Source organism: Arvicola amphibius, chromosome 8 (assembly GCF_903992535.2).
Source record: "Arvicola amphibius chromosome 8, mArvAmp1.2, whole genome shotgun sequence".
Classification (NCBI taxonomy): Eukaryota; Metazoa; Chordata; class Mammalia; order Rodentia; family Cricetidae; genus Arvicola; species Arvicola amphibius.
The window spans coordinates 35,299,880-35,324,614 of record NC_052054.1 but is presented as its reverse complement, the minus strand read 5'-3'; the positions used below and the strand labels follow the sequence as shown (position 1 = coordinate 35,324,614).

General features: G+C 37.6%; 1 protein-coding gene across 2 annotated transcripts in view; it reads left to right on the top strand.

The window, feature by feature from the left end:
• Window positions 1-883: 883 nt before the first annotated feature.
• The window catches only part of Lama2 (laminin subunit alpha 2), a 594,199-nt gene continuing 570,347 nt past the window's right edge, over window positions 884-24,735 (top strand). For both annotated transcript variants that reach the window (XM_038339597.1, XM_038339596.1), the window contains exon 1: window positions 884-1,029. In XM_038339597.1, the coding sequence (XP_038195525.1) occupies window positions 921-1,029 (109 nt within the window). In that variant the 5' untranslated portion in view covers window positions 884-920. The remainder of the gene's footprint in view (window positions 1,030-24,735) is intronic.

The following is a 24,735-nucleotide window of genomic DNA, read 5'->3' as shown; positions in this document are numbered from 1 at the left end:
AGAGAGAGAGGGAGAAGAGAGAGGAGAGGCCCATTTAGGAGACCAAGAGGAGGGCATCCTGATCTCATGGTACACTGACACAAAGAATATCCTGCTAAAACCTATTAAGTTGCTTTCTGAGGTCTCACTGAGAGCCATTGGTCTTGACCTTATCATTAACAACCTGATATGGAGTGGCCATGTGAACCCAGTGACATAAGAACAAAATGCTGTTCTCTTGAGTTAAAGGGAAGAAGCCGCCATAATGGAAACACAGAAATCCTCGCAGACACTTCATCCCTTTTTAATAACGTCCCCTGAGTACAGCAACAGCTTCCAACCAGTGGAGTGATGAGAAACGTTTCAGTAGAACTGAGACAGCTTTAGTTGGCCACCCCCTGCTGCTGCCTGGACAGTCACCTCCCAAGAGGGGTGGTCCCCATAGGAAACCTCAATTTCCTAACTCCTTAGCACCCTGGCCTTGGGACAGCCCAGGGTCACCTCGACCCAGGGCAGCTGCACACCGTTTTGCCAGGACTTACTGCAAAAGTTTCTAACTGTATGGCTTTCTGGGAGATAATGTTTTCCATCTGGAGGGATTTCGCAGATCCTAGAGAGCCTTGGTGTCAATTACTTTCTTAATGCTAAAGAAGTTTGGATAAGTCGCGATAAGGCGTGATTTCCCCGACCAAGGAAACACTCAGAGGAAACGTCCTTTCAACCAAGGACCCTTTAAAGGCCCAGGCCTGAAAAGGGGTGGGGACTGTCCTTTCTCCCCCACCCTTGGGCGGTGGCGGGGCAGAGCTGGGGAGGGCTGTCTCCTCCCCCTCTCCCCTTCTCCCAACCCCCCCCCCCCCCACCCCGCAGCTGCTCACTCCAGCCTGGGCAGACCAGAGGCAGCAACTTCGCGAGCTCCTGAGGAGTGGATCCGTTCGGCCACGATGCCAGCGGCGGCCGGGGTCCTCCTGCTCCTGCTCTGGGGGACACTAGAAGGCTCCCAGGCACAGCGATCACAGCAGAGGCGACAGTCCGCAGCGCATCAGCAGAGAGGTACCGTCCAGGGGGCCCTTTCCTGGGACTGCTGCTTCTAACTGACTTCAGCTGGCGATCTGCGGCTGGCTGGGGACCACTATTTTGCTTTACTTTAGGGTGTATGCTTTGCTTTCTAGCACAAGCGACCGGAACTTCTGCAAATTCAGGGTCAGATCCCTGAGTGGGAGGTGCAGGGGCATTACCTCCAGCAGAAGGGACACCAAGCGCTTTCTGCTATTTTTCGCGCTCTAAGTCCTGGAAACTGGTATATGGAAAACTTTTCTAAAGTCCCAGGGCAGGCTTTTTCCAATTGAGAGAAAAGGTTTCATCAAATTGGATTCCATTCCTGCAGAGAAAGGCTTCCCTGACCTGTAGTTTATCTTAGAACTTTGAGTTAAGTACTTTTTTTAACTTTAGGATCGTGTTTTCAATTATTTATATAAAGTAGTTTAGTATATGGGTAACACATTCATTAGCACGATAGGAAAACCTCCTCTCGCTTAATATATGGACTAGATCTCTGCGTGTTTGAAGACTCAGGGGCTCAGACACACGTTCAGAAGCTTTGTGAAACAACTATATTCATTGCAACTAAATCACTCTTACCAGCACATCTTAATGTTTCCGTGCACATCTTTCTGTAAAGCTTGGGAGTCTGAAGAGTTATCAGAATTTTTACAAGATGCGTACACACAGCACCAAAAAAAACATAGTTTGTAACAACACATTGATTCAGGACACGTTTCCCAGAGCTGAAAAACATGAATCAAGGTAAAAAGCATTTCAGAAACAAGTGAACTTTATTTCAAAGTATTTACCCCGGAAAGTGCAAAATCTACAGGAAAAAAGCTTTGGCAAGTTGGAGGAGGTTGAATCTGTCAGAGTTTTCAAATACAACTTTCTGTTTATTAATTAGCGGTGATCAAGCCATGGCCTGGTAGTTCTCGTGTTTGTTCTTGTTCTCAGCAGTTTCCACGCTACTGGTGAAGAAGGTATGAACAGATACCCTAAGCTCATCACTGTAGCCTCTGATTATAGTTCCGAGAATAAAAATGACTTCCAGCTTCTCTAGATAACTTCCTTCTATTTTGGCAGAGGTGAAATGAGGTCAGTGTGGTATAAATAATAGAACTACTTGAGACTGTGCTTTGGGGGAGGCTGCTGGTTTGAAAGTGCTACATGTAACTTTTGTCCTTCCTTCAACTGTGATTAGCAACAGGTGGGGTACTTCAACACTATCGGGCTTTGGGAGAGATGGGCTGGGTCTGTGCATTCTCCTTCACTTCGAATAAGGCAGAGCTGCAAACGGGTGGTCAGCAGCCGAGTTCCTGGGAATTTTCTCTGCACGCACCTATATGTATTCTCTCCCATGCTTCCTTCTCACATCTTTTTATTTATTTTCTTGTGGTGAAGTGCACACACCATGGTGGCATATGTGTGGTACTGGTCAGAGGTCAGAACATTCACCATCCAGATTCTGGGTATAAAATTTATATCATCAAGCTTCCAAGAATCCATTCTCCTGGCTTTGTTAATGTCTTTGCTATAGTCATTTGTTATAGTTATTGCAATATATTTGGAGATTGGCTCCAGGATAAGTGATTTAAATTTGCTAATAATAAAAGTATATTTAAAATATATTTTATGATGACTTAAATTAGTGCAGGTGCCTTATAATTTAATATCCTTATGAAGAAATCACATATAACAATTATAAGATCTGTTTTCATATTCAGTTATCCTTATCCCCACAGGACTAATTTAAAATGCAAAGCTTGGAGTAGTAGCATCAAAAGTTCTCATAACTGATGAGAATATTGCCATTTTCAGAAACTAAACGTGTAGCCAGTATTGTTTATGCTCACATTTCCTTTCCACAGGGTCAGGGTCTCTTTCCTTTCCTTTTAGAAGGCTGGTTTCCTTTAGATATTGACTATCAGTAAGGTCACTGAATATGGTTGGACAAAAAGTGTGTTCTTGGCTACCATCAACTTTTCTGGTTTTGATTATATGTTCCAGCAATGACCTTCATGTCCTGGCACTAACTGTGAAGGATTTCTGTTTTCCATTATAGACCAGTACTGGCTTATTAAGGATATTGACATGTGGTGTTTTTAGACTTTGTAACACAGTGTATCTCTACCTGTGAGTCTCGACATCTTTGGGAAGTCGAAAGACCCTTTCACAGGGGTCGTATATCAGATATCTTGCATATTAGATATTACATTATCATTCATACATAACCATGGCAAAATTGCAGTTATGAAATAGCAATATGAGTAATTTTGTAGTTGGGGGTCACCACACCCTTGAGGAACTATATTAAAGTGTCACGGCATTAGGAAGGTTGGAAACCACTGCCATAGTCGAATTAGAACCCTAAGCAGGTTTGATTTATTTGCCTCTCCTTTTTCTTAAAAACATTGCACACTTTCTATAGAATACTTAATTATGGTGTGGATATCAGTGATTTAATAAGTTTGATTTTATAAAGAAAAGAATTCACTCTCCTGTTAATATAAAAAAGTAGAGTGATTGAGGCAAAGCGAATATACCTTTCAGCACAGCAATAAATAAAATGCTCTCTGATATTCAGGTGATTAATATATAGAAGTGGAAGCATAACAATATGTATTCTTCAATTCAGGGATAAATAGTTTCCCAAGAATATTGGACAGTGGGTGAAATCAATCTCGCTGTATGACAGTTCTCTTATGCTCCCTGTATAGATGAAAAACATACAATTTAAGTTGTCAGAACTTCAGTCAGTCTGAAGTTAATCTGTTGGTCTAAATTTGGTTTGTGGTAAATAACAGGTCCAGACGTTTCAGAGATCTCCACACCTGGATCATGGAGCCTGCAGGAAATTAGTTTATTATTCATATCCAGATGTCAAATGATTCATTCTCTTCTGGAAACGTACTGCGCCCTTATAAATGTGCAGGAGCGAGGATGACAATGCCCTTGTGAATTGCAGCAGTTTTAGAGTGAATATACAGTTTGGACTGTGGCAGAAAGGACAGCTTTTGTCTACATCCACATAGAAACACACAAAATTAGCACAATTGAGTACACAACTGATAAACTCACAGGCAGCGGGGCAGCGGTTAAGGATTTGGAAAGATGTTCACAGGAGACACAGTCTATGGGAAGACATTTTATTGAAGAAGAAGGGAAAAGAAAGGGAATATAAAAGACATGTTCAGACCTCAAGCGGTTATTACATGGAAAGGATTGAGAGGGTCTTTCTGAATTTGGTCCATAGATGAATGTGAGAAATAGGAAGGGTCTATTCCAGCATAAAGGAATCCTGCTCTATTTGCCCTGCTACCCCTACCACTCATTCCAAACAGTTGGACAATAACGAGGAGCTCCTTGTCTCTGAAATGTCCACCTGATGATAAAATGCACAACTGGCCAGGTGTCCCTGAGGAGGAGATGCTATCCAGATAGAAAGTTACAGCATGTGATGTTTTCAGTTTCATGATTCTGGAATTATAATTGTTGTTTTTGGAGTGAATATTTGTCTCTCAATCTCTGGATTCTTAAAAATGTCAACAAAATGTTACATGTGTTTAAATGTGTATTTAGATGCCTTCTGGAATTCAAAATAAAATCATGTTTGACACAAACCTTGCTCATTTTTGGCAAAAATATTTAAACATTTGTTAAGGCAGTTCCCCAATCACTGACAATCACATGATTTTAAAACATTGTGTGTTATAAAATGTGAGAATAGTTTATAAATGACCATAAAGGTATTGTTATGGGGTTTATTGTAGTCATAAACCTAAATTTATTTTTAACCTATGTTTTGCCACTTTTATGACTTGATAGGTTATTTACTGTTCACTGGCATATAGTTTTGTAAAATTTCTTCAGAACAGATAAAACTGAGAATAAGAACATGTTTAAAATTGAATATGATTTATATAGTACAGTTAATAAAGTTGATATAAATACTTCCAACTTCACATATCAATGTATGGAGATTTCAGTGTGGAGCCTTGAGATTTCTTCATCCAGGGTATCATGCAAATTACTGAATTGCATCTATATAAAGGATGTTGATCATTAAGAAGCAAATATTGGGCATTCTTTTCTCATTCTCCTTTAGCTCACTTTTGACACCTTTAACTATGGTCATTGTAAAGCCCAACTAGGTAACCCAAGGGCTCTAGCCAGGAATGATGGCTGCCAGAAAAAAATAATCTTATATTTTATGGGAGGGATTAGGTAGAGGAAGATTTCCAAATGGGAAAAGACTCTGAGTGAAGTGTTTGTGGTATGGCATGAAGATATAGAAATGAGGATCCTGGGACTTCTCTGCTGAGCCAGTTTAACTGGATTGAAGAACTCCAGGTTTACTGGGGGATCTTCCCTCAGAAGTAAGATGGAGAACAATGAAGGAAGACACTGAGGTTGTTCTGTGGCTCCCACATTAGCACACATACACATCACTACACATACATGTAGATGAAATACAAATCCACACATACACTCCAAAATTTCCCAGATAATTTCTACTATACTACTATAGCTATGAATAAAAATGTGTGCTTGATGGTACCTTTCCCAGCTCATAGACCTCACCTTTAGTCATTTAAAGCAAAGTATTGCTGCTACTCATCCCTTCACACATCTCAAAAATACTGAATGTTTGAAAATATGAATGTGCTGAACCTCTAAGATTGAAGTGCTACTTTTTTTTGGTCAAAACAGACATAATGGAGTTATTAATAGGTAATCTTGGTAATGTATTTCATACCTTTCTTCATGAAAAATGTTAGGATTAGAGGGCCACACAGCTGTCCACAATTGAAGTAGAATATTTAGTAAGACCGGGGGACGGCAACAACATTAACCTGGACCATAGACTGCAGAATCAGTGGGGTGGTTGACTGTTTAAATTATAGAATACAGAGGATTCAAGTAGTGCTTAATTCATGTCAGCATGGTTCTCCAGTAGGATTCAACTTTGATGGTGAACAGGGTTAGAAATATTCCCAAGTAGAGAGTTATTATAATACTAATAGTCAATAATGATAATAATAATAATAATAATAAATAATAATAATAATTGTTGATTATTATTATCACCTGTCAAGTTTGTGGATCTTAATTTAGCAGTTTAGAGGGTGAAGGCTTGCTATTCCTCCCATAAGTTATTTTCCTTTTAATATAAAAGACGGAATTGAGTATCCATCTTGTATTTTTTATAGAAGTCCATGTTTAATGAATAAAAAAATACAAGATGGAAGTTAGAAAAAAACTGATTAGTGGAAGATTCATGTCAAGGTTTGTGCATGTAAATCAAACAGACAGACATAAGATTGACACAAATCCCTAATCCCTCTCCTAATGGAGATTACATTTAATTGGGATAACCATGGTGTGACAGGAATATGATCAATATATAATGAAGTAGCACAGTCATCCATAAAACTGAATTTGGTCAATAATAAAAACCCAGACAAGCCTACAGAAGAGAGATGGGACCCTAGGAAAGCAGGAAAATTGACTGCTATTGTAAATAGGTTGTGAAATGTTGAACTCATAAGGAAGGTCAATTTGAACAAATGCTTGCACATAGAACAGAATGTCATTGCAGGTAACAGGTGGAAGAGGAATCCCCAGTCAAGAGGCAGAACTGATTGGGACCAAGTAGAGGGCTCAGAAAAGTAACATGACTTAGATCACACACTTCGACCACCGTAAAACTTTTGCTTTGTAGTCTAAGTGATATGGAAAGGGCTCCGATTTTGACCAGAGTAAATAAATGACAGAAATCATATATAAATCTTTTTTGTTTTATTGAACTATATATTTTCTCTGCTCACCTCCCTTCTTCTCCCCAGTCTTCTACCTTCTACCATGATTCCCATGCTCCCAATTTACTCAGGAGATCTTGTCTTTTTCTACTTCCCATGTACATTAGATCCATGTATGTATCTCTTAGGTTCCTCTTTGTTCTCTAAGTTTTCTTGGATTGTGAATTGCAGGCTGGTTTTTCTTTGATTATGTCTAAAAGCCACATATGAGTGTGTACATGTTACATTTGTGCTTCTGGGTCTGGGTCACATCACTCAATATGATATTTTCTAGATCCATCCATTTGCCTGCAAATTTCAAGATGTCATTATTTTTCTCACTGTGTAGTACTCCATTGTGTAAATGTACTAAATTTTTCTTATCCATTCTTTGGTTGGGGGAATTTAGGTTGTTTCCAGTTTCTGGTTATTACAAATAATGCTGCTATGAATATAGTTGACCATATGTCTTTGTGGTATGATTGAGCATTACCAGAAGTGGTATTGCTGGGTTTTGAAGTATGTTGTTTCCTAATTTTCTGAGAAATCACCATACTGATATCCAAAGCAGCTGTACCAGTTTGCACTCCCACCAGCAATGGGGGAGTGTTCCCCACATCCCCTCCAGCCTAAGTTGTCATCAGTGTATTTGATCTTGGTCATTCTTACAGGTGTAAGATGGAATCTCAGAGTTGTTTTGATTTGCATTTCTTTGATGACTAAGGATGTTGAACATTTCCTTAAGTGTCTTTCAGCCATTTTAGATTCCTCTGTTGAGAGTTCTCTGTTTAGGTTTGCACTCCATTTTTTATTGGGTTATTTGTTCTTTTGATGACAAGTTTCTTGAGTTCTTTGTATAGTTTGGAGATCATCCCTCTGTTCAAAGTTGGGTTAGTGAAGATCTTTTCCCATTATGTAGGCTGCTGCTTTGTCTTCTTGACTGTATCCTTTGCTTTACTGAAGCTTCTCAGTTTCAGGAGGTCCCATTTATTAATTGTTTCTTTCAGTTTCCGTGCTATTGGGGTTATATTTAGAAAGTGATCTCCTATGCCAATGCGTTCAAGTATGCTTCCCACTTTCTCTTCTATAAAGTTCAGTGTGTTTGGTTTTATGTTTGTAGTGAGGAGCTGTTGGACCGCTTCCCACCACCCAGCTCCTGGCTGCCCAGCTCCTGCATGGCTAGCTTTACACGCGAAATAACAACACACAAATTGTATTCTTTTAAACACTGCCTGGCCCATTATTTTCAGGCTCTTATTCACATCTTGACTAACCCATATCTAATAATCTGTGTAGCACCACAAAGTGGTGCCTTACCAGGTAGATTCTAGCGTGCGTCCATCTTGGGCTGGAGCTTCATCGCATCTGTCTTCTCTCTGAGGAGAGGCACGGCAGTCTGTCTCATTTAGGAGAGGTGTGGCATCTGACTGACCCTTCTACCTCACTTCCTCTTCCTGTTCTGTCTACTCCACCCACCTAAGGGGCGGTCTATCAAATGGGCCAGGCAGTTTCTTTATTAGCCAATGGGAGGCCTCCATCATATGTTGAGGTCTTTGATCCATCTGGACTTGAGTTTTGTGCATGGTTATAGATATGGATCTATTTTCATTCTTCCACATGTTGATATGGAGTTATGCCAGCACCATTTGCTGAATATGCTTTCTTTTTTACATTTTCTATTTTTTTCCTTTTTTGTCAAAATCAAGCGTTTTTAGGTGTGTGGGTTAATATCTGGGTCTTCGATTCAGTTCTATTGGTCCTCCTGTCTGTTTATGTTAATACCAGGCTGTTTTTAGTACTGTAGCTCTGTAGTAGAGTTTGAAGTCAGGAATTGTGATGCCTCTAGAAGTTTCTTTATTGTTTGTTTTTTTGAGACAGGGTTTCTCTGTAGCTTTGGAGCCTGTCCTGGAACTAGCTCTTGTAGACCAAGTTGGACTCAAACTCACAGAGATCCGCCTTCCTCCACTTTCCCCTCTGTCCCCCAAGTCCGAGTGCTGGGATTAAAGGCTTGTGCCACCACAGGCCAGCTTCAGAAGTTCCCTTATTGTACAGGATTGTTTTGCCCGACGGTGGTGGTGCACGCTTTTAATCCCAACACTCAATAGGTAGAGGCAGGCATAACTCTGTGAGTTTGAGTCCATGCTGGTCTACAAGATCGAGTTTCAGGGCAGGCTCCAAAGCTTCAGTGAAACCGCTTCTCAAAAAAACAACAAACAACCAAAAACAAGCCAAAGCCAAAATAAAACAAATAAACAACTGGGCTAGAGAGATGGCTTATGTTAAAGGCTAGGCTTACAACCAAAAACATACCTAAACTTTTTTTCATGTAGAACAGTCATCACTGGGACTAGACCCAATGTCCAAGAATATGATTATTTTCTGTTCTTCTCTTCTCCCAGATATTCTGTGCATGGAGGATGTTAAATGAGAACATTCTGCCTCAAATTGCTTCTCTCTGTAAAACTCAGATATCTGATCTGACATGTCTTCCTTTTGTCATCATCAATACTGTCCCACAGTTCAAAGTGTGTCAATGCCTGCCTCAGTAAATGCTTTTGGGAGGGCCATCTACAGCTCTTTTTAGCTTCTGCCAGTGCACCCAGAATTACACTGTGGAGCGCTAAGGGTAAATTTCACTTGCATGCACTTTGAAACAAAAGTAAGGTGTTTTCACTCCCACCTAGCTTCATCTGTTCTTTGGAGTTGCCTTTGTTAATATCCATTTCAATATCAAAGCTAAACTTTAAACATCATTGTTAAAATGACAGAAAGATGTATTGGTCTTATGACCTCTTTTATGAAATGAACTTTGAAACATTGCCTATTATACGAACAGAAGTTTATTCTCTGTTCTGTTTCGATTTTTATAAATACTTTAAGGATCACTGTAAATCTTACAGTGACCTTTGGACTGAAGTAATGCGATTTGGGCATGATTTAATTCTGTCATTTAAGACAAAAGTTGCATGAAGAAAATTGCTTAGCTTTTCCCTTAGGCTGTCTCTCGTTCATTCCCCTTTAGTATCTTGCTTGAGAATAAAATATAGTAGTTGAAAGAGATGATTTTAGCATTACATTTTAAAGAAGACATATGCAGAAAATTGCACTTACATCTTTCATCTTAAAAGGCACTGGTAATTACTATCTCAGATGCTTTTGAGACAATCTAAATTTACATGGTGAATGAAATCTAAAGACTTGTCAAAGATACAGAAAATAGATTAATTATTACCTTAAGTCATCTTTCTTATTATTTTTATTTTTTGAGGTAAGGCTTCATGTATTCCAACTTGTCTTGAAACTTTGTTGTGTAACCAAAACTGGCTTTGAACTCCTGATGCTCCTACTTTCATGTTCAAGGTGCTGGGATCACAGGTGTGTGCTCCCACAAATCTTTTTGAATTATCTTAATCCCAGGCTCTGACAACCAGGCCATTGCACATGTTAGCAAGGGCTCTACTACTAAATCTAATTTGGAATTTTTTTCAATTTTTCAATTTTTATTTGGAGATGTTCCATTTAGTAAAAGATCATGAAGTCAATTCTATTGGGGATTTATTCCTTATGACACCATGAGGAACTTAATCCCATTCAAATAACAAGCTAATCTATGCAAATTTTGAATCATGAACTGTGTGAGAGTTCTCTAGTGCCTGGCACTTAGACAAGGCACCTTGTACAATGCTGCAGTGTTTCTCTCTGTATCGTCCTCTCAGCTGACTCTGAGCTGCATGTCTCCCCAAGGCTCTTTCTTCAACTGCTTTTGGGTGCCAGATGATTTAATTTGGTGTAATAGTGTTCAGGAGACTGCATGCACTAACGTATTTACTTACATGACTCGGGTGTTTAGTGAGTTAATGTAATTATTCTCAGCTTATAGAAGGACAGGAATAGATGTACTGCAGTCTGTCAGGGACAAAGAACAATCCCAGTGTAGCTTTAGTCTTTGAAGATCATTGTTGTTCTTCTGATTTTATGAGTCCTAAGACATCATCTCTTTTGGAGTTTTAGATGTTCATGTTTTAGAAAATACCTTGAAAAATTATATCTCCTTCTGTGAGTTATATTAATTTGAAAACAGAGAGCCGTGAGATTGTACTCTCCAGAGGCCATCTTCAATTAAACTAATATTCTACATAAAACCTTGTGAATGTATAAACATACTGAAACTATGTATCAATCTAACAGTTTATTAAATTTCAATCTTTAAGTTGCTAGGACACTTGTTCTCAACTTGTAGGTTTTGACTCTCAGGGGCTCTAACAACCCTTTTACAAGGGTCAACTAAGACCATCTTTGTATCAATTATTTACATTATGATTTATAACAAGAGCAAAATGACACTTATGAAGTATAAACAACAATAATTTTATCTTTGGAGGGTCACCAAACATGAGGAACTGTATTAAGGGATTCCAGTATTAGGAAGATGGAGAACCACTACTCTAGGACTTGGATTACTGTAGCATGAAAGTATTAATTGGCTATTTATAGGCTTTTCTGGAGCTACTTCTGCAGGCTAGAAGCAATAATATTTGTTATGAAATATATTTAACAATAAAAAGTCACTCAGCTAATAAATGTCAGGGAATGAAAGAACAAGAGTTCTCTTGAGAATTAGGTAACGGTTAGGCTAAAATTTCTACTAAACAGAAGAAAAACACTACAGACTTCATAAAAATGTTCAGACTTTCTCTTGCAGGTGAACTTAGTGAAGAGTTTTTCAAGTTGCTTGTATTTCAGTGTCTTGTGCATGTGTAAATATCCTGAGTGTCAATATCAAAGGTCCTTCATTAGTTCCTTAGTATACTGAATACATTGTCTTTGGATTTATAGTCTCTTAAGCCATAGATTTTAGATATTTTAAAAAGAATAATCTTCATAGAGTGTATATATTTTATGTATCATATTTATTGTGTCTTTCCCCAAAGTCCTAATGGTAGTCACAACTTCCAGTCTTATTGCCTGATGTGCATTTTGCCATGATTAAGTGAGGCTTAATATAAGAAGAAGACCATGAACTAGTGCAATTGCTGTGATATAGAGACTGTGTCTCAACTATCTCTCAGGAGGCATATGTGAAACACTAAACATAAATCAGCTTCTAGTAGGCCCTCAGTAATGTGAATTAGTCTAAAGGTTGACATATTGCCAAATTCTCTAGCTCGACAAAATGTGTTTCCTCGACACCATGGCCTGCTAATTTCAGCCAAGATGATTTGTGAAAGAATTTGATTCTGCACTTGAGGCAGAAATGTATGAATTGAAATATAATTATAATTTCTACTGTAGTATTCTGAACTTTGTGGCTTAGTCTGTAATAATTACTTAGTACAACATATCTCCTGATGCGTTAAATTTCCACATATATTCACCTGTTTTAGAAATAGCACTGAATAGGAGAAGCATGGACATGGGAGATGGTAAAAATTAAATCAATAAAAATTACTATTTAACTAGTATCAAAATGTTGAAAGATAGTTTATCTTATTAGTAACATAATTGAGTTAGAAAAAAATGTGCAAATGATTGGCAGTGAATGAATGTTCGTTACTTCTTTTTGCTTTTTCCTTTGAGTATTAGGCTCAATAATGATATTTTCAGTACACATTGAAATAATGTTGCTCACAAAAACAAAACACCCTAAAATATTCTTTTAATACACCCTAAGAGACTACAGATGGCAAAACTATTTCACTGTAGAGGTGTTGAAAAATTCTGTCAGGGTTACTCCGGTCAGCATGGGAGATCGCAGGAAACACAAGCTTCTATAATTAACTAATCTTTGTGTAAGTAGCTCAGTGTGAGAAGTGATTTGAAACAGACAAAGCTATGACAATAGTAGAAGTATATTTTGACTTTGTACTTTTTCCAGTTTAAAATTGATGGCTAGTTTTCGGTGTCTCTCAGTTTTAGATACTTGTTAAGTAAGTATTGATAAAGTACTTTTATCGATCCCTGTAACAAATGGAGTGAATTGAGAAAAATACACCACAGAGGTTTTAAAAGTTAGTTATTATTCCTAGTCTATGATGTTTGTATCCTTGATTGACAACTGCTTTGGTGAGATGTAGACAATATCTCAAGATAGCTGTTTTATATTGATTTTCTCTAAGGACAAATAATTGTATTAAAACCCAGTTTTAATACTACACTGGAAAGGGATATTAAAAACAGCTTATATAAATTGTACAAAAGATTTTTTTGTTTGTTTTCATTTTTTGTTTTGTTTTGTTTTGTTTTGAGACAGGGTTTCTATGTGTAATAGCCCTGATTTTCCTGGAACTAGCTTTACAGAATAGGCTAACCTTGAACTCACAGAGATCTATCTACCTCTGCCTCCTGAGTGCTGGGATTATGCTGCAGGAATTCCTACAGCCAGTAGCCTTAAAGTTACCTGCCCACTTGGGTGTGGCCTCTCATACTCTAAATGCCGATGTAAAGCAGACATCTGGCCTCTTTTCTGGCTGCAGGATTCGGTTGTTGTTCCCCTTTGGAGCGAGGATTGTTGTGATCTGTGAGTCTACCCCTAAATAAATAATCTTTTATTATACTCATTTCAGAGCTAGTTGGGATTTCTTTTTAGTGTTCTTTCCAGGATTAAAAACATGCACCACCACCAAGAGGCTCAGAATAATAGGTTTCATTATGACCTTTTAATAAATGTGTATAATGTACATCAATTATTATTCAAAATCATTTCCTTCTCTCTTTTCCACTTGGATCTTCTTTTCTTCAAAGAATTTTTCTCTGTTTTAAAAACTTAAATTTCTCCTAAATAGGGTGAAACTTTTATTGTTGTTGTTGTAATTATTATAATTATTATTATTTTCTTTTTTGAGACAAAGTTTCTCTTTTTAGCTTTCAAACCTATCCTGGCACTCTCTTTGTAGACCAGGCTGGCCTTGAACTCACAGAGATACACTGGTCTCTGCATCCCAAGTGTTGGGATTAAAGGCACGCATCACTAACCGCCATGTGAGAGGGAAACTTTTAAAGCTTCTATCTCATCTTTATTAGTTTTGTAAATTTATGTACAGGAACCAACATGTTTCACAATCAAGCTAACATTCTTTACCCTTTTTGGTCATATAGCCTTTATATGTTGAGATATATTTTTCCTATTCTATTTTTCTTCAGAATTTTTCTTTAATTTGAAAATAGACTTCTTTTCATACAATAGATTCTAATAATGGATTCTCCTTCTTCAACTCCCTCCAGATCATCTCCACCTTCTCACTCACACATATCTACACTCTTTCTTATTCTTTCTCATTAGAAAACAAACATCTTAAAAATGTTTAATAAGCTAAATAACATCTTTAATAAGCTAAAATAAAATAAAGATAAAGAAATCATAATGGTATAAAAAAAAGAGAGCCAAAGATAAAGCACAAGATAAACATAAGGATACAGAGACACGACATTAACACACATCAAATACCCAGAGAAGCAAAATGGGAAACAGTAATGTATAAGACAGTGGCCTCTAATGTTAACAAGAATGAAAAGAAGAAAGAGAGGGGGGAGGGAGGGAAGGAGGGAGGAAGAAAGGAAGAAAGGAAGAAAGAAAGAAAGAAAGAAAGGAAAGAAAGAAAGAAGGAAAGAAAGGAAGGAAGGAAGGAAGACTACACAAAGCACTATGAAATAAAACAAAGAAAATACTTCAAAAATACTATTGAGTTCTTCTTGTGTTGGCTTTATAATGCTGATCATAGGGACTGCCCTTAAGTATGATTTATATACCCAGTGAGACTCTACTGGAAAAAAAATCCCTAATTTTTCCTTTGTGAGAATTTATCAACTGGAGATAGCTTTTAGGTTAGGGATGGGGGCTTTGGTTCACTTCCCCTCTCAGTACTGGATCCCCATCTGACTTAGACCTCTGCAGACCCTGTGCGTGCTGCCCCATTCTCTATGAATTTATATGAGCACCAGTCCTGTTGTGTCTAGAAGGCCTTGTTTCTTTGCTGTCCTCCATCTCCACTGGTTCGTACAATCTTTCTTCCTTCTTTTCTAGAGTTCTCTGGGCCATGAGGGTAGGGATTTGTTGGAGACAAGCCATTTATAAATGAATATTCCTAGGCTTCCCACTCTCTGCACTTTGTCCAGTTGTAGGCCTCTGCATTTGTTTCATTTACTGCAGGACAGAGCTTCTCTGGTGATGGTCGAGCAAGACACTTATCAATGTGGTGCGGGAGAATTGTCTGTATTCTGTCAATCATGTTATAAATAAATGCTGATTGGCCAGACAGAAAATATAGGTGGGAAAACCAGACAGGAAGTAGAAATGATGTAATGAGAACAGAAGAGTTCTGGAAGGAGGAAGTTGATTCCTCCCACTCCTGCCCAGATCACCGAAGCAGCAGGATGTGATCTGCAACCACCGAAAAAGGTACTGAGCCACATGGCTAACATAGATCAGAAAAAAGGGGTTAATCAAGATGTGAGAGTTAGCCAATGAGAGGCTAGAGCTAATGGGCCAATCAGCTTATAACTTATAGAGATCTCTGTGTTATTTCTTTGGGGCTTGCTGGCTGTGGGGTACTGGGTGGGACAGAAACCCAAAGAAGCAGGCCTAGCTCCCTCATGTTACATCTATGAGTATAGCAGAATGTTCTTAGGAGTCATTTTATAGCTGTGCTCCTTTAACAGAACATTAGTTGGTTTTCCCCTTGGTCCATAGCCTATTTAGTGTCAAGTTCATGATCATCTGAGCATGTCAGGCATGGATTTCTTCTCACTGAGTGATTGGTTACTGCCACAATGTTTGTGCCACTATTGTACCAGCATATCTTACAGGCAAGTCAACATTGTAGGTAAAACTATTTGTAACTGGGCTGGTGTTTACCTTTCTCCTTTTGGAGGATACAGGGTACCTTCCAGTACCATGAATACTTGTCAGTGGGTGAAGGCTCTAGATAGACACCAATTGACTTTTCTGTTCAGTGAGTTATGTAGGTGTTGTCTTTATCAATAATGACTTACCATTAATTTGTGGAGAACAACCAATAGCCTTGGCCATAACCTCTGTTGATTCATGGTTTTCATTTGGCCAGCAACGTGATTAGATGTAAGAAATTTCTGGCACTGAAAATTTTATTTGGTGGTGAGAGAGGTCTAGTTGGGGTTTGTCTCCTCTGTTATTTGGTGATTTTATTTAGATTTCTTTCATATATGTATATTTTTAAAGAAACTTCTACTATATTAGTTTTCTATATGATCTGTCAAATGGCCTATAGTTTTAGCTGTTCCTCCCAAATTCTCTTCCTCATCCCTCTTTTACCTTTACTTTCTGGTCTGATCCTTCAGTTCCAGTATCCTTCCTTCATCCACAACTATCTAGTCTCTTCTCCCTTTCTCGGGAGATCCTTTTGTCCCTCACAATCTATACCCCCATAGTCTATACCTCTGTGGTTATGTGAATTGTAGCATGCTTATTGAAAACTGAACAGCTAATATCTACGTCTAAGTGAATACATACCACATTTGTCTTTTTGTGTCTGGATTACCTCACTCAGGAAGATTTTCTAATAGTTCTATCCACTTATATACAAATTTCATGATTTTACCTTTTAATACTGAGTAATATTCCATTGTGTAAATGTGCCATATTTTCTTCATCCATTCATCAAACATTCTTTTTCATTTCCTTTATTTTCTTCCTTAACCATCTGCATGATTGATTTTACACATTGTGTTCCTTTTATGGTGTACTCTGAGAAGTACTGAGGAGGCAACACTATTTTAAAGCTTCTCAATTCTTCAAGTTTGCAAAATTTATATTCTTGCACTAATTTCTTTGGAGACAACCTTTTTATTTTCTCTTTCCTAAGTGTCTTCTCTAGTGTCATTGCTCACTTAACTGTGAATTAATTTATGTTGGCCTTTCCTGAGGGTTCTAGACTGTACCCTGTTTTTATATCTGCTTGATAAAAAATGTTTAGAGAAATAAAATTTAGGTTCCCTCAGTAGGTTATTAACAAAATAAGAGAACACGAAGTTGCAAGGTGGTTGGGAAGTGGGGGGGAATCTAGGAGGAATTAAGGTGAGGAGTGGGGATGTATACCGTTCAAATACATTGTATGAAATTTTCATGGAATTAATAAAAAAACACTTAAAACCAGAAAACACTAACTAGGTAACACACACACACACACAATTTAAAAGCAAGCAGTTCCCTTTGTTTTATTTAAAAATTTCCCCCAATTTTATATAAAAATTGTATGTATCATACATGCATACAATAAAACTCACTCTTCTCCCCCTCCAAATTCCCCTCATAGCCTCAGCCAGTCTTCCTTCCCTACTTCATCTGATTTTGAAAATAATCTCATTGGATCAACTTAGTGTGCAAGTATGTAAGACACAGCATGGGCAGCCTCTTAGGGCTACCATCCCTGAAGAAAACTGACTTTCTTCCCCCACAAAGCCACAATTGTCAAAATATTTTCAGAAATGGTGGATCTTCATGAATTCATCCATGACCTATTCTAGGACGTTGGCTGGCTTGAACTTACACAGGTCTTGTCCATGTAGTCACAGCTGCTGGGAGAGCAGACTTGATTCTTTAAATGTATATTGACATTTACTTTGTTGTCTAATGTTTGGTCTCTCCTCGAGAAGGCTCATTGTATGTCTGAGGAATTCTGCATTAAAGTTAGCTGAAATGATGCATGAATATCTGCTAGTGATGCTTACTCTTTGTATTATAGCTTAATGCTGTCATTGTTTATTAATGTTTTGTTTAAATGATCTGTCCATTAATGAAAATATGATTTTGAAGTATTTACCGATTTTTATGTTGACTCCATCTCTCCCATTATGATGATGATGATGATGATGATGATGATGAAAAATTTCCGCCTCCTCCCCACCTCCTATTTCCCTCCCCCTCCTTTAACTCCCCTCCCCCTCCCTTTCCAGTCCAAGGAGCAGTCAGGGTTCCCTGCCCTGTGGGAAGTCCAATATCCAACCCCCTCCATCCAGGTCCAGGAAGGTGCGTATCTAAACAGAGTAGGCTCCCCCAAAGCCAGTACATGCAGTAGGATCAAAACCCAGTGCCATTGTTCTTGGATTCTCAGTCAGCCCTCATTGTCCGCCACGTTCAGAGAATCCGTTTTGATCCCATGCTTTTTCAGACCCAGTTGAGCTGGCCTTGGTGAGCTCCCATTAGATCAGCCCCACCGTCTCAGTGTGTGGGTGCACTCCTCGTGGTCCGCATCTCTCCCTTGAATCTAATAATGTTTCCTTACTTAATTGTGTGCTGTATTGTTGGGTGTACATATGCTTATCATTGCTATTTTCTCCTATTTAGTTCTTTTTATCATTATATAGTGGTTCTCCATTATAGTTGCTTCTTTTTGCCTTTATTTTTTAAAGCTGGTACTTAAATTTTTAACCTGACATAAATCTAGCTACTTCTTATTTTGGTTTTGTTTGCTTAGAATATCTTTCTCTAATCTTTAATTTTTGCTTTATGTCTTCACTGAACAAGTTTCTTTCAGGCAGATTATTGTTTGATGGGTTTATCCCTTTGTTTTATTTTAGTCCTTTCCATCCTGTTGACTGATGAATTTTATCTTTTATATTCATGTTTTTTATTAGTGAGAATTTAATCTGATCATTTTATTAAATGTTAACTCTTTTCTGTTTTAATCTTTTTTTGGTCTCATCTCTCATTTTATATCTTTTGACTCATTCTCTCTTTTGTTTATTTCACTGTGGTTATTGGAACTGATTCTTTTATTTTTTCTCTGGCTTATCTGCTTGAAAGTGAATTGTATGCTTTCCTGTGCTTCCAGGATGCTGCTTGTCATCTTTTACTTCTAAATGCCCTTTAAACATTTCTTGTAGTGTTAGTACAGTTGTGATTATTTTCTTTAGATTTACTTGTGGTAGAGTGTTTGTTTCGAAATGCTTTCTGAAGGATGAGGATGGCTTTCAGACTTTGCCTAACTTTGACAAGGACCTCATGAGATGCTTTTTATAACATATCAAGGTAAAGAATTACATCCAATTGGAACCTTTATGATGCTGATTGAGTATAAATTCTATCAGTGAGGTTCCTGGTTGCCAGAACCATTAGTTCTAGAACTATAATTTTGCACCAGCAATCCAGTTCATTTGAGCATTAGGCATGCACGTCTTAAAATGAAATTTTCTGGAGGTTGAGTTCTTGTTGTTTCAGTGATGTTCATTGAAGTTTTTTAGCTTATTTCAATTACTGTCTCCATCTTTAAAATTGTCCTAGTAATAATAATAGCTTTTTTAGGAGATTAGTCCCAGGATTATAAGGAATTCATATCAGAAGAGAGCAACGAAGTCATTATCCAACATCTTTACTCAGTGTGGTATTTTCAGCATGACTAAATAGAGCTTTGACTTAAGACATGTAGGATCTAGCCTGATTGGCCATGGTTTTTGTTTGATTAGAGGTAGTCACCTGCTGGTCTAAGATACACTACCCTGTTCCAGATGGTGGTTCTGTCTACTTCACGTCAACACTCGGATGTTTACTGGGCCTCTCAGAAGGACCTTTTCTGTACTAAGCATAAGTATTCTGTGCTCCCTTCCTTCCTTCTCCTCTAGCTTTCCCCGGCTTAGAAAGTAACATCAGTACCCGCCTATTGAATAAAATCAGACACATAAAGGTTACCATGAACTTTTTTTCTTTCCCTCACCTCCACATCTAAAGCACTAAGGGTTCTGTCCCTATCCCACTGATCATTACTGCATGTACTTTCACACATTTTTATCCCTGCCGCTGCCTGCACTGAAGCAGTCTTGTCTTGCCTAGGAGGCTACGACAGCTGCTCTTTCAGTCTTTTTTGCCCTGTGTATAATCCATTTTTTCCAGGCAACAGCCAGTGTACGCTCTGAAAAGAGAAAATCATATTAGATCTGCCTCCTCCAAAGGTATTCACAGAATTCCAGTTTAAGGAAATAAAAGCTCCATCGTCTACAAAATTATTTGTGAGTGAGTCCCTATGTCTTTTCTGATCTCAAACTCTTCTTTTCTGTTACATTTCAGCAGTAATGAGGGCTTCCTTCTATTCTTCAAACATGCAAAGGTTGTTTACACTTCTTATACTCCTCTCCTCTTCTCTTCTCTTCTCTTCTCTTCTCTTCTCTTCTCTTCTCTTCTCTTCTCTTCTCTTCTCTTCTCTTCTCTTCTCCTCTCCTCTCCTCTCCTCTCCTCTCCTCTCCTCTCCTCTCCTCTCCTCTCTTCTCTTCTTTTCTCTTCTCTTCTCTTCTCTTCTCTTCTTCCCTCCCTTCCCCTCCCCTTTCCTCCCCTCCCCTTTCCTTCCTTTCCTTTCCCCTCCCTTTCCTCCTCTTCTCTTCTATATATAGTTCCCTTAGCATGGCTTCTTTTTAACATGCACGTTTCATCTCTGGCATCAGTTTTTTTTTTTTCTGGGTATTAGTTTAAGCTAGCTCCTATTGTGGACTTATATTCCTGTTATAAGTTCTGCAGTCAGCTTAATGTTTATTTAGAATAACTTTATTTCTTACATTTCTTACATTTCTGTCTTCCTCCACTATTGGGATGCAAGCTCAGTATTTTAGCAAATAAAAATAATCCCACACATTTATAATGATAAACTTTTTCTTTACTTATTCTACTTTTTAAAAAAGTTTATGTCTAGCTTAGTGTGACCTGTGTTTGGCACTCAGAAGAAAAACATGTAGTAACTAAATGAATAAGTCAGTCTTTTTAGTTCTACCAAAAAAAAAATTCCTTTTAATTTATTTTGTGTATTGGTTTGATAGTCTGGATGAGTTTGTTTAATGTATAAATTTTCACAAATACCAAAATACACATTGGCATCTACAATATATTATTATTGGTATTACTCATGATAAATAAAATTCTTTAGAGCTGAGGCTAACTTAAATCTTGCTTCTTGAGTTACACTTTTTTTTCTTTAGACATTCCAGTGAGAATTAAACGGCGTTTAAGCTTTGGATGAGAAATGAATATTTCTTGGCTTAATCAGAACTGTTAGGTATTTGAAGCCTTTTTGGATGAGAATTACAATGCATCTGATCAAAATACCCATTCAAGATGTAAATTGTCGAGACGGAATATAAATAATTCACATGGAATGAGTTGATTGGCATCTGTTTCCATTTTACATTGTTTTTTCTTAAACACCACAGTGTTTTTTTCTCCCCAGAATCCAGAAAACAATTTCTTAAAGTCCCCAGAGACCTACAGAATACGGCAGTGCTTGCACCATAACTTTAGATGTGGCTCTTCCTTGTAGTTCATAACAATAAAAATGGGTGACATATGTGGAATTAGTAAAGGATTTGGGGCTAAGAATTCAGCTCAGTTCTCAGAATGCTTGCTTAGTTTCCAGGAAGCCATGGGTTCAGTGCACATCCCCTCATAAAACTTGATGTTGGTGTGCATGCATGTAATCCAAGTACTCCAGGAGAAAGAGGCAAGTGGATCAGGAGTTCAAGACCAGCCTTGAAAATTGGATGCCAGCCTTGGATTTATGAGACCATTTCTAAGAAGCAATAGATAAATATTAAAAATTATATTTCAATAAATATGGTACACTTTTTTTAAAGAACAGAATACTTATCAAGGCCAAAGGCAAGTCAGCTGGCCCAGCAAAAGGTGGGAGTTTTTCTTATAAAAAAATTAACAGAAAGTGGAACAGTGAAAGAGCTTTGAGAGGAGGGATCATTCCTAGTTTTTGCTGCTATTGTATCCTCACTACAGAAACTGTCATGTACAACCTCACAAGGAAGACTGATGAAGTAGGAGAAATGGTGTAGCTGTCTTTAGGAAGGAATGTGTTCTCTATACCTGTGATCACTGAACTAAATAGAGGGAGAGTTGAAATTCATGGTGCTATCCATAGAAAGCAGTTACAGTATCTACTCATTATAGAAAACACAACTAAACAGCACCTACCACAGGTAGGGAAGGTGTAAGATCATGAGCTTCTGCAGCATAATGCCTTAATTAAGTATTTAAATGTAGGTGATGATGTCGATTCCAGACTGTAGATGGAACGGTGGGGCTGCGTCCCGCCACCCGGCTAGCTTTACACCAGAAATAACAACACACAAACTGTATTTATTTAAACACTACCTAGCCCATTAGTTTCAGCCTCTTATTGGCTAATTCTTACATCTTTCTTTAACCCATATTTAGTAATCTGTGTAGCACCATGAGGTGGTTGCTTACCAGGAGAGATCTTATCCTGCGTCCATCTCAGAGGGGAGAAGCATGGCGACTGCCTATGGCGACTGCCTGAAGCGTCTGCCCCACTTCCCTTCTTCCCAGCATTCTGTTCTGTCTACTCCGCCTACCTAATTTTCTGTCCTATTAAAGGGCCAAGGCAGTTTCTTTATTAGCCAATGAAGGTAGCACATAGACACTCCTCCATCACCAGACCAGGGTTCTTTCTTTCTCAGTCCCACCCACTTTCAAAGGTTACCACCTAGACATGATGTCCTCATTTGTCAGTTGTTTGTTATTACATGCCAAAGTGATTGTCCACCTTATGCTTTTGTTAAAACATTCAATCTATCAAAAATACCACCATTCTTCCTTAGCATATCATTCACAGGAACAGCCTGCCTCCTCTTCCACTTTTGAAATAAGGCCTAAACAGCATTTTCTCAACATCTATTCATGACATCATCTTTCTCTGGCTTCATCTGTCTTGTTAGCATCAGTGATCAAAACGTATGACGTAAAATTCTTGATCGTTTTAGGTATTTAGATCTGCAGTTAAACTCACTATTTAAGTCATCCATTTTTTATGAATTTAAATATTTAATTTTTTGTGATTAATGTGCTTGTATGCTGAGAGTGCTGAAGAGGTAGGATGAGTCTCAAAATTATGTGATCTTTTTCTTAACTAATTGAACTATTTAGTCATTAAAATGATTCTAACCTCACCAAGTTTAGGAAACATTTTTAAGTGGCAATTTTAAATATAACAGAGACGTCACACCCATTAAATCATTTATTTACTCACTTACTTACTACTGCGTGTGTGTGTGTATGTACACAACATGAGAGTTCTCAAGTGTATGTGCCACTGTACATGTGTGTAGATCCAAGCACAAATTTTGGGAATCATTGTATTTTTTTTTCCCCACTTGAGACCAAGGATCAATTTCAGGTCATCAGACTTGCCTGGCAACTACTCCTGCCCCCAATAAGCCCTTTCATCCTACCCTAATTGTCACCTTCTTGTCACGGGTTCTTCACAAATAAAGAAAGGTAAAATGACTGAAAAGGCCTTTTGAATCAAATACTGAATAATTCTGTAGCCAGCTAGAGAATTATTACCTTGATGGCAAATTTCTTTCACGTGAAACATCCCCCTAAGACGCAGATTTGATTCAATCCAATTTACACATTTTCTGTTCAGTAAACAGTTAATATAATATTAGGTGGAGTCTCTTGTGGCTTGCACAGACCTCTCAAAAGTATATTTGTAAACTCGGGTCTCAGGTGGCAGGATTGAGGAGTATTATGGCCCATTCAGAGGCTGGTAGAGCATTCTTACGTCATGGGTGGCATGTTATCAAAGAGGATAGTGGGATCGCTTGGCTTCTTGATTTCAGATGCATATGCTTCAAGAAAAGTTTCTACCCTAGTTTTTCATCTTTATCAGCAACCCAAACCAATTCAACTGCCCAACGTTGAACATGAATATCCAGACCTACAAAGTTAAACTTTACCTTGATGACTAACACAAATTCTACACTTTAAATGTTTCCTCCTAAGTAACTATGTAACCTTTCATTTTCAGGGATAAATAACACAAAACCATGACTGATTGATTATATTAATTATAGTTTCCGTTTCTACCATGTCACCATCATATTGTTTAAATCTGTGTGTGATCTGGCATCATGGAAGATTAGCCTTTTATCTTACATCTAAGATGGATACTACAGTAGAACCCATATCAGGAGTAAAGGGAACCAAAGGTAAAAGTGAATGAAAGACTGATAATGAGAAGAAAACAGAGCGCCATGTGTTTTATATCTTAATCGTGGACTCTAGTTGTCCATGAATTGTCAACTTTTCTCTTAGAATTGAAAGGAACAGTTGAAAACTGGGGAATTTCATATGAAAATTATATCATAATAACAATATTTAGATGTGCTAGGAGTAGGACTTGTTTAGAATCATACCTATAACTAACCTGAGATTCAGGTTTTAGAAAATGTAGTAAGAAATTTGGATATCTTAGACTCTTCATAGTAAAGCATATATTCATTTTACCATATACTTAAGATAAGAATCACTCATTCACTTATACAATTCAATTTTATATTCCATTCATAAATATGCAAATTTAAGAAACAAATTAGAATCTATACTGTCTTAACATATTCTGTTCTTTCACATTAGACTTGTTTGTAGTTTTCTACATTAGAATGTTGAATTTATTATAATTCACTTTGTAAAATATTGCTGTTAAAATTCTAGCATGTATATTTGAATGACACCAGAGTCTCACAGTGAAATTATTTCATCAAAATCTCTTCATAAGCCATTCACTATTACTGGAATCGGGTTTTATGCTTGACATTCCTTTGACATAATTTAGACTTCCATTCTCATTCACTATAAATGGAATTTTATTCTATGTGACTCCACCATAAGCTGATTCCAGAACCATTGACATTTAGCATAGTTGCAGATCTTAGTTCTTTGTGTATTATGCAATAATGTGTATTATGTGTCCTCTCTGTTTTAAATAAGTGACCATTGATTTACATGAGAGAGTTCTGTTTAAACTTCATTGTGTGATTTCACACCAACTTGATTTTTTTATTTCTGAAATCATTCAAAAATATTTTATAGTGTAGTTGCAATTTTGTATAAAAATGAAATAAATATGGATTATAAATTTTCTTAAACCCT